Source organism: Branchiostoma belcheri, unplaced genomic scaffold (assembly GCF_001625305.1).
Source record: "Branchiostoma belcheri isolate BF01 breed outbred unplaced genomic scaffold, Haploidv18h27 scaffold12, whole genome shotgun sequence".
In the NCBI taxonomy this organism is placed as follows: Eukaryota; Metazoa; Chordata; class Leptocardii; order Amphioxiformes; family Branchiostomatidae; genus Branchiostoma; species Branchiostoma belcheri.
In genome coordinates this window covers 1,309,169-1,319,646 of record NW_017802602.1, presented here as the reverse complement: position 1 = coordinate 1,319,646, position 10,478 = coordinate 1,309,169, and the positions used below count along the sequence as shown (strand labels likewise).

Here is a 10,478-nt window from a genome sequence, read left to right as displayed (position 1 = left end):
GGGGGGGCAGGTTGGTCAGTAAAATTTCCTGTCTTTCTAATTCTTTTAACATTTCTTTTTTTTTTTATTGCAAAAGCAACACAAACACAACAAGACTTACCAACAGACCAAATGTCATCACAATCCATAAAGGCGTTCTGAAGTTATGCTGACCACAAAGTTGCAGAAACACACAAACAGACACGCCAAAAACAATACCTCCATTTTTCATGGAGGTAAAAAAGACATGGATCCTGGCAGAAATCAAGCAGAATGAGTTCATTGTTTGGATCCACACTTAGCATACATGTAAATAAAAAATTCTATCTCTCTCTCTCTCTTTCTCCCTCTCTTCTCTCTTGTCTTTCTCTCTCAGATTTTTAAATCAAAGTTAAGTTAAAAGTGACGCTCGCATAGGGCGGCGCCCATCTCCGTTCATTAGCCCTGGGCCAAACACAGAAGTCACTACAGCAGGGGGCTAGTCCACTGGTAGTGGTGTTGGAGCCTACTTAATAAAATCTGTCACCCTGCGAGAGAAGAATGTCGGAACTTACCAGTGCCAAGTCGGCCATGTCGCTGACCACAGGAGGTGCATGCTGGGATAGGAACAGCATGTAGGCACTCACAGCCATGGGGTCTGTCTCCGTCTGACATGCCTGGGGAAATAGGGGGGGGGGGGAATGTTAGCAAATTTAACAGACACAAAACTCACTATAATGAAAGACTAGTTCATCTGTGTTGGTAGTTACATGTTTAGAGTTAAAACTTTAGATCCAACACAAAATGTTCTCTCCCCTAGAGCTTTCGACCAGTCACTCTGGTCTTCATCAGTAGACTGACCCAGCACGATGGTCAAATCGGGTCAAATTTTTCCTAACACGCTGCTCATGAATATTCACTGTCAATCATTCATTTAGCCATTGACAACAGTAGCTGATTGGTTCGCAGGTTTGCAGGCGGGGACAAGAAATGTTTTGATCGCTCCTCGCCCAGCAAGATTTTCCCGCGAGCTTGTCTTTTGATATGCGTGCCTCGTCTCCGCCCCTATTGTTCTTCGCTTTAACAATGCCTCGGCCTTCATCTGTGTCTTCAATTTTACCTCTAGGGTTACTGTAATTCCTGATTTGTTAAATGTCAGTTTATTTTAGGACTTAAGCAGTCACTATTCCATCGCTATTAAAGATTTCACCGCAAGTGTTTGATCTTTCCATCCCCTCCCCGAATCTTGCTGGACTATACAAGCTCGTTACGATCGATTACGTTACGATCGCAAATCACGCCTCACAAGTTCTTGACTACAACTTGAACACAACGTACATGTAATTCGTACAGTAACAAACAATACACTGGTGTTTATCAAAAAATAAAAATTTATTGTACAAAAAGTATTTGTTTTTTGTACAAATGCCGTGCATAATCATACCGCAAGCAGGAAAAAGCATGAAGCAATGGCGTCACTTCTACGCTTTGAACTTTCACGGCTTGTTTACACTATGGCTTTTATGAATATTAGCTCATAATTACGGCTTAGAAGATATCTATAAATCTACAGACACTAGCAAGGCGTTCATCTTGTGCAACTAGGAGACAATATCGAAAAAATGAGACTTACTAAAGCCAGCGTCATCCAAGCTTCCAGAAAAGAAACAAAATGGCCGCCCGGAAACACATACTCATGAAGTTACACTTACAGCTTTACAAACGACTTACGGCTACGAGAAATGCGACATAAATTTGTTATATTCCGGGGTAAAGGTTCAGTCGAAAGTTTAGTGGCATGTGTACTTCAAAATGTAAAGCGTTAGTGTGCTACGGCTGTAAGACGGAACGGAAATTCGGAAACAAATAATTTGCAGGCATAGTCAAAGAAAGGAACAAAATGCCGCCACAATTTTGAAAGCATTCGAGTCAACATTTGCGCCAAAAATACGATCAAACGTTAGAATCAAAGGCTATGGTGTCTGTATGTCTTTCTTGATTGCGTTGGATGGTATTTACCCCTATCCAAGGGCGGGCGATGACGCCGGGCTTGGCTGTAAGCTGGTCCACGGGCGCCCCAAAATTGAAAAACTTGGCGTGCATGCAGCGGCTTGCTGGTACCCTGGATCCAAACTCGCTGTCCGGCCGCAAAAGCCCTTCGCCCGCTGGTGTAAATTACCGCTACGGGGAAGTCTAGCCCGGGGGAGTTTGGCTGGCCATCGGGCTCAATCCCCCGTAGCGGTAATTTAGGCAGGCGGGCGAAGGGCTCTCGGCTGCCGAAGGAAAAAGGCTAACGGCCCGATACTAGTTTGGCATCCAGGGTAGCTTGCTGGCGACGGCGCGCGGTGCGTGACACTATTACGGACTTTTTGCCCATGAAGTCCCAATTTATTTTGGATTTACATTTGATGTTGCCCGTAAACTGTCGACATTTTCTTGTTGCTTGCATGTATATTTTAATGCTGCTGTTGTTTTTGTCCTTGTTTATCGTCTATGGTTTTTTTAAATAATGCATCAGCCGTGTTCACATCGCTAAAATCTAGTGCCGTTAGCTTGCCCATAATTTTTCCCCAACCACGATACTAGTAATTTCTAAACCACGATACTAGCAACATCGTTTCAATCCCTTCAGTACGACGTAAAGATTTTTAGACCGCCCAAAACTCACAACCTTCTCGTTGCAACAGATTTTTGGTCAATTCTCACTTTTAAAACTGCCGCGCCAGCTTGGAAAACAAAAGCGGTCCGGCCAGGATTTGCATGTAACTGCACCCCGAAACAATGACGCCCGATAATCAGTGTCTTTGAGGGACGCCGCCGTAGCTGATTATAGCTTGAAAACAAAGTCTTCCTTCCACGTGAAATCTCCGAGTAAAGGGTACATGTAATATTTTGACCCATAACTTTTGATCTAATAAGGATTTTTTTACGAAAACACCAAAAATCGAAAGGGCACAGTCCCGCCGCCATCTTGATGACGCGTTCTTGTTGTTCTATGGAGGCTCACGGGAATTATACCCTAATTTAGGCCGAAATCTACCCCAAAATTTACGAAAATGATCTTAGATTTCGCAGACATCGAGTTTAATACCATAGAATAAAAAATTATTGGTGAGATTATAGATTAGGACCTCAACTAATGTTTAGCGCGTAAATTGGAAAAAAATCCTTATTAGAAAGGTCACAAGGTTCAAAGTTCGATTGATACACGTTGCCGGAACTAAACACTGGCGTAAGAAGGATTTTTCGAACGCTGTAATTTGCTGTCACGTTTTTACTTCTTCTTATTTACAAAGTGAACCTGTCTTCTTTTCAATCCTTACTGTTGTTTCTCGACATGATATTCCGATCATGCGTTATTTTGAGAGATATTTGTAGTGTTTGCTTGTGTAAGTGCCTGGGTACAGGCGAGCGGGAGGCACCCCGCGGTGAGTGGGAGGCGCACTCGGCCTTAGCAACGCGAACAAAAGGCTAGCAACCGGACCATCGTGCAGTGAGGCTTTTGACATGGCTTCTTTGAAGTGTGACGTCAACACTGGGTCAAAGGTATCTGATATCTGGTAGGGGTGAAGGAGGCTATTTACATCAGGGCCCATCACCCTTCACTTAACCATGATGGGGCCGACATCGTCTACCAGATACCTTTGACCCAGTGTTGACATCACACTTTAGAGAATCCATGTGACAAGCCTTAACAGGGTCATTCAAGAGGGATTAAGAAGTTGACCAGACTGACCTGTCGCAGTGCGTACACCGTTGTTGCCAGGACGATGCCAAAATGTGGCAGTTTGGGCAGCTCCACCAGCAGCCAATGGAAACCCTTCAGCTCCGGAGGACACGTCCCCGACCCATCCTCCGTCACCATGGTTACCGCATCCTCCTCCTCCACAGCTGCCGTCTCCTTGTCCAGCTCGGGAGCTTCGCTGGTGGACGAGTCTTTGGATGAGCGCGGTCTGGGAGGGGCTCTTGGAGACAGAAGCATCGACAGTGCCTGGGAATCATTACATAGAAAAATTTTATCTTGAAACTTTTGAAATGAAAGTTCATCTGTGTTGGTAGAATACATTATGAAGCCATTTAAACTCAGTCTGTGATTTCCACCACAAGAAGCATTGTCACAGTGCCTGGAAATCATCACAAAGAAAAATTCAAGAAGTTGGACTTACAAGACAAGCTAGTAAATTTTTCTTGGTACTTGAGTTAATGTACAATATTTGCAAGTTCTATCTTGCACTGCTATACATAACTATGGCTGTTTCTTAATATTTAAACATCTTGCTTTGATACCCTTGACAGTATTGTGACTATTCAAGATCAGATCTTATGAGTTTGATGAAAAGAAAACAATCAGAAACTTTAAGAAAATACATGACAAATCCCTTACCTTAGCAGCCAGGTTCCTAGCCTAACCTCCTGAGGAATTACTGCAGCACCTCGTGTGTTTCGTTGGGCTGAGAGTCGGGGCCGTACAGATGCAGCACTCGACTACAAAACTACACTAAACACTGGTCACCTCAATTTTGGAATGTCACTTTCCGAATTTTGAGACAGCTATGTTGAAACCCCTGATTTTCAACTTTGTTATTCCTGGATGTACAGTGAACTTTTGCATGCCATTGGAAAGATCATGCTATCTTCAGTACCAGGTTGCTTTTTTTATGGTCAGAATGTACAAATTTATCAAGATATTTGACTTTAAAAATTGCAAGCCTGGCGGTCTAGAACACACACCGTCATGCCCAGCAGCTTAGGCTGGCAGTCCTAAACTTTAGCCCGCGGCCTGAGTTAGCCAGCCCGCATCCAGACCGCCTCATGAACACCCCATGAAAACCACTGAATTAATGAGAATTCACATTTTCGCACCTGTGTAATTAACAAGTTTGTGATAAATTCATGAGAGGTCTGGGCTCAATGGTTAGCCCGCGGGCCTGAACAGGCCTGTCGGTCTGTGGACAGGCTGGGCTGATGATTAGGCCTTATGATAGAGAACCTTCAGACTTTAAACACCAAACAGAAAGTGGGAAACAAAAATATGCTTCCAAATTGATGCTTCCAGATTGATGATGGTTTACACTTCACTTCATATCACTTCATATTAATAAACACCCTTCACATTTTCAGCTAATATTTTCAATAAGTGATTACATATAATATATATTGACAAGTATGATGTACAGGTATGAATGATGATAACTTTCATGAATATTCATTTTGAACATTTTCTGCAAAAGCTTCAGAAATTTCTACTGGAAGAATTTTTCCTGTACATGGGAAGAATTGTTCTGCTATTAAGACTGCAAAAAGTCTCTTTCTAGTAGAAAGCTTTTTGAACATGTTTGAGGAGGTGGATTTTGCTCCTGCTGTGCTACCTGGGCTGATACCTGGGCGGGGTGTAACATTTGTGTAACGGTTATGACTAAAAAAGATCAGATAGCATCAATAAAAGACCCTTGTCTCAGCAAGAACACTTCATATTAGACCTGATTGGTTGTGGTGTTGGAAGCTAACTTTTGAGGACACTTCATGGTCACTTACAGTTTCTGTTTGGCAGGTATAGTCCAATCTGTCCTACTATGGATGGGCAACTCCCCTGGCCAAATCCCTTTGAAACATCATGGGGTAGAAATTTATCTTTTTTTAAAGAATGAAGACTTGGCTAAGTACAGGTCACAACAAACAAGATGGCTAAGTACAGGTCACAACAAAACAAGATGAATGGACATGGTTAACAGATAAACAATAACTCCATGGAAACATTTAAATCAAAAGGAAAACATTTGGAGTTTTAGTGCCATAATCCTGCCATGTATAAGCCTCAGCCGATGTACACTGAAAACATAAAAAGCAATAGCAAGGAATCGATCCTCAATTTGCAACATGAACTTGCTTTCAGTGCAAGGAGTTGTACAATGCTTTAGGAAATTCATGTTACATTTTCTTTTGTAATTATTCTGTTCCTGCACCTTTGTCATGCGGGTCATACCTCAGGTCACCTATTGTTCCAGGCATGCAAATGACCACTGTCCAATTATCAAATTAGAGAGTCTGGTCGGGCTACTAGTACCCTGACATGGGTGCACTGGCACTGGCTCAATAGCCCGAAAAAATATCCTATCAGAAAATCTCATGACATTGTAATGACAGTGTCAGATGGCCTGGGTTCACACGGTGAGAACCATGTCTTGGCCAAATCTTTCTATCCCACAACTAGTTTGTAGTGTCATGATTAGATTTGATTTAGATTATGAACAAAAATTAATGATGAGAATCTTTACAGGATTTGTAATAAGTCTAAATTACAATTTAATTGGAAGTGCTTGCCCAAGGCCTAGAGTCAATTCTATATTGCTATATTCCACATTACAAATTGTAACCATTTCGAAAAAAAACACGTTTCTAGATAATTTCAAAGTATGATTTAAAAAAAGTAAGAAAATTTTCTAATTGTTACAATATTTGTGAAACATCTCAAATAGGTTATATATATAATGAAAAGAGCTGTTCATTCAGTTTGGATATTTCCCAAAAATTTAGGAACAGAACGTAAAATGCTTGTACAGCGCAGGATGTACATGTATGATAGCAGACCAGGTAGCCTGGGTGTAAGAAACAGGGGCGAGCTGTAGCGCCTATAACCCCCCCACTGTTACATGGGTACCAGACTGCTGCCAGGCTAGCTCCTTGGCTCCTGGAGGGCCAACATTTGCCCAAGGAAATGTCACCATAGAGTGATAATAGACATCCCTCAATAAGCCTATGAATTACATTGTAAAGTCTTGTTATCCCTTAGACACAAAGAACACAGTTTCTTTAAAATGGGTGACAAAAGGGGAGGGAGGTGATTATGATAAAATTAACAAGTTCTAACTTCCAAGCAACAACTTGAAGTTAGTCTCCAGTCAGAATCTGATCAATGTTAGACGTGTTTACAACTGAAGAAAGGGGATGCTTTTGCTTCCGACGCAAAAGCATTCATTGAGTTATCAGACTGCATGAATTGTCATGACATACAAAAAATCAGATGATCGTTGATCAATTACTAAGGTGACCTTGAGAGAATATTGATGTAATGTTGTAATTTTATAGAACAGGATTCTTCTTCAAGTGAGTCTGAGAAACAAGTAATGACATTATATTTAGTCTCTATGGCCGGCCAACTCCTCTGGCCAATGATGTTCCCCTTAGCCATGGAGCTACCTCCATGCCTTAGCCGATTGCTACTATTTATTTAGCCTGCAAAGGAGTCTGGTGGAGACTACATTACATGTATATTGGTGTGGCCTAACAGTTGTATATATTTATTATACAGTCATTCCTGCCGAAATTTCTAGGAAGGATTCTATCTGCAGGAATCTACAATGTCTTAGTAGGTTTTTCCTGCAGAAATTTCCTGCAGGAAGAAAATTTTCAAAATGAATTTCCATGCATGTTATCATTCATACCTGTCCAATTATCAAATTAGAGAGTCTGGTCGGGCTACTAGTACCCAGACATGGGTGACATGGTCTTTGCAGCTTGCACTGGGTAGCTCAATAGCCCGAAAAAATATCCAATCAGAAAACCTTATGACATTGTATATAATGACAGTGTCAGATGGCCTGGGTTCACACGTTGAGAACCATGTCTTGGCCAAATCTTTCTATCCCTCGACTAGTTTGTAGTATTATGATTAGATTAGATTAGATTTAGATTATGAACAAGAAATTAATGATGAGAATCCTAGTTTTATTTTTTAAGATAGTCGGTCATCTTTTCAGGCTCCTACTGGGTGACCCAGTAGTCAAGCTGCCCAGATAGGGGTACTGTAATTCGACGTGTAACTCAACAATAGTCCAACTTGATAATTGGACAGTGGCATTTGCATGTCAAGAACAATAGCTAAACTTAGTTTCATCCCGCATAACAATTGTTCCTTGATCAGAATAATTACCTGAGAACTGTTGAACCATGGTAGAACAGAAATGGACTGAGGATTTTATAACTCCATTGCTTGAAAGCAGGTTTAAGTTGCAATGCATGTATTAGGCTTCTTGCTCATATTATATAGTACTAGAATTTTGTCTGGCAAAACTGTCTGTAACATAATTTTCCCAATGTTTCAACTGAACTGAACTGAACTTCAATGACATTCAGGATGCTCATGAGAAAAAATTGTTTCATTTTCTACCCCTAGCTGGTACAGAACGTGTTTGTAAGCTATTCTTTCTTTTTCGTGGTCTACATGTAGTGGAAAGAGCATGCGAAGCTGAGTGATTGAGTGAGTGAATGAGGTTGAAAGCGGCAAAAATGTACAACACTGTTAACAGATGGGTGTGGATAATTTATGCTCTCCTTCCTTATTTTCTGCTCTGAGAATGAAGTTTTACACATCACTTGGATCAGACCGCGGGCTGAGATGTAGTCCGTGAGGTCTGAATCCTTACCCCACCAGGCTGAAATTGGCACAGACAGTCTGCAAACATCAATCAATTCACGCCTTCCATGCCATTGTTTTGGGCTTTTTGCACCTCTTTGACCAGAAATTCCAGACCGCGGGCTGAAGTTAGGCTGACGGTCTGAATGGTTTTTGAGTAAATCAGCCCGCGGGCTGGGATTCTACACCTGTAGTCTAGTGCCTTTAGACCGAAGGTCCTGTAATTAAAAACTTGCGGGCTAGTTGTTAGGCCTGACGGGCTGTTAGGAAAGACCACCGGTCTGCTTGTATTTATTATTAATGATATCTTAAGTTATGAACACTGCAGAACAATAATTTTCATATCACTGTGCTCATTACACCAAGAGCTACACACTGATGTGAAACTTGAATGTTGAAAATCAATTTTTACTTGAGTTTCCAAATGCCTTGTGACTTTCCAAAATTGATGCGACCAGTGTTACTACATACACAAGAACTTTCCCTCACCCTAGCAGCCAGGTTCCTGGCAGCCCTCTGCTGCGATCCCAGCCTCCGTAGAAAGTACTGCAGAACCTCGTGTGTCTCGTTGGGCTGTGAGTCGGGGCCGTACAGAAGCGTCTGTAGTCTGCGACGAAGCTGGTCCTGCTTACGGGACTTCTGCGAAACAACAAACAATACACTCACAAAACAAGGGGAAAAGTTTGATCATCAGCCTTTTTTTTCATATAATGCGTAAGTGAAACTATGACATTCAAATCAACTAAGACAACTTCACAGAAGAAAAACATGATTATTGCTTTTGCTCTGTTTCCTCTTCTTCTTCCTCTTCTCCAAACGAATAAGGTCAATGACCTGAACTAGTCATCTTTCACCATGGTTACTAGTGTTGGGATACATCATGTTGCAATTTTATTTCAGGAGGGATTTAAATTTCTGTCAATATATACATATATGAATGTGTTTGCGTAAGAATTAACTGAGTGCAGACCATATGCAAAGGTAAACATTATGCATTTGCTTTGCAAATGTTACCTTTTGTTTCATTTCATTTCTTTCTTTTCCACCATCTATGATACATGATCTCCCCTCCTGACCTGCTTGAGCCTGTCCCCCTCTGCCCTGCTCCTCTCCATCTCCTGCAGCTCTTCATCCTCCTGCTCCGCAGCCTCCTCACCGATGTCATGGAGGAGGAACTCACACAGGCACTGGACCAATTCTCACCTGTTTGAGCTTCATTTCTCACCTGTTTGAGCCTGTCCCCCTCTGCCCTGGTCCTCTCCATCTCCTGTAGTTCCTCATCCTCTTGCTCCGCAGCCTCCTCCCCGATGTCATGGAGGAGGAACTCACACAGACACTGGACCGGCAGGACCTCCATCGACCCCTCCGAACTCTCCACCAGCTCCGCAAGCCACGGCATAGACTGGGACGTACCCTGTGAGACATAGTAATACGTCGATGAAGGTTAGACATCCAGGTAATAAGATATGCAAAAAAAATGTTACTCAAGCAACTGGATATGATTTTGGAAACGGTCAGACGTTTCAGGTAGCATCCACTACCTTTTATCAGTGACACTGGAGAGTTGTCAGAAAGGCAGGTTTATAACTTGCAAACTAGGACTTGTCTTATAAGCTCTGTCTGTTCTTTCATCTATAGCTTACTTCCATCTATCCCTCTATCCATCCATCCCTCTATCCATCTATCTATCCCTCTATCCATCCATCTATCCCTTTATACCTCCTTCCTTTTCCCTTAATTCCTTCCTCTCTCTCTCCCTCCATACCTGTCTCTGTATGATATCCAGTAGGAAGTCAGGATTGCGGCACCGACAGAGTAAATGCCCCAGCTTCAGGGACTTGTTCAGACTCCTCAGCTGCTGCAGGATGGAGGGAGGTGGTCTGCGGGCAACACCACTGCAGGGCACAGCATAGAAAAATTAATAGATTTTAAACTAGAGAAGTAACATTTGCAAAGCAAATGCATAATGTTTACCTTTGGACATGGTCTGCTCTGAACTACTAGTACTACTAGTATATGGTGACAGGAGCAGAGCAGACCATGAAATTGGAACATTTTGTAACCCAACACCAGTCACTATGTTGACAGACATCAACAAATCATGTCA

At 42.1% G+C, this 10,478-nt stretch overlaps 1 protein-coding gene across 1 annotated transcript in view; it reads right to left on the bottom strand.

Moving 5' to 3' along the window:
• The window catches only part of LOC109462759 (integrator complex subunit 1-like), a 63,419-nt gene that overhangs the window by 36,059 nt on the left and 16,882 nt on the right, over positions 1 to 10,478 (bottom strand). Inside the window, exons 21-25 of the mRNA XM_019759342.1 lie at positions 10,137 to 10,266; positions 9,597 to 9,785; positions 8,861 to 9,010; positions 3,695 to 3,949; positions 530 to 635 (exon numbers count right to left, since the gene is read on the bottom strand). Of these exons, the coding sequence (XP_019614901.1) occupies positions 530 to 635; positions 3,695 to 3,949; positions 8,861 to 9,010; positions 9,597 to 9,785; positions 10,137 to 10,266 (830 nt within the window). The remainder of the gene's footprint in view (positions 1 to 529; positions 636 to 3,694; positions 3,950 to 8,860; positions 9,011 to 9,596; positions 9,786 to 10,136; positions 10,267 to 10,478) is intronic.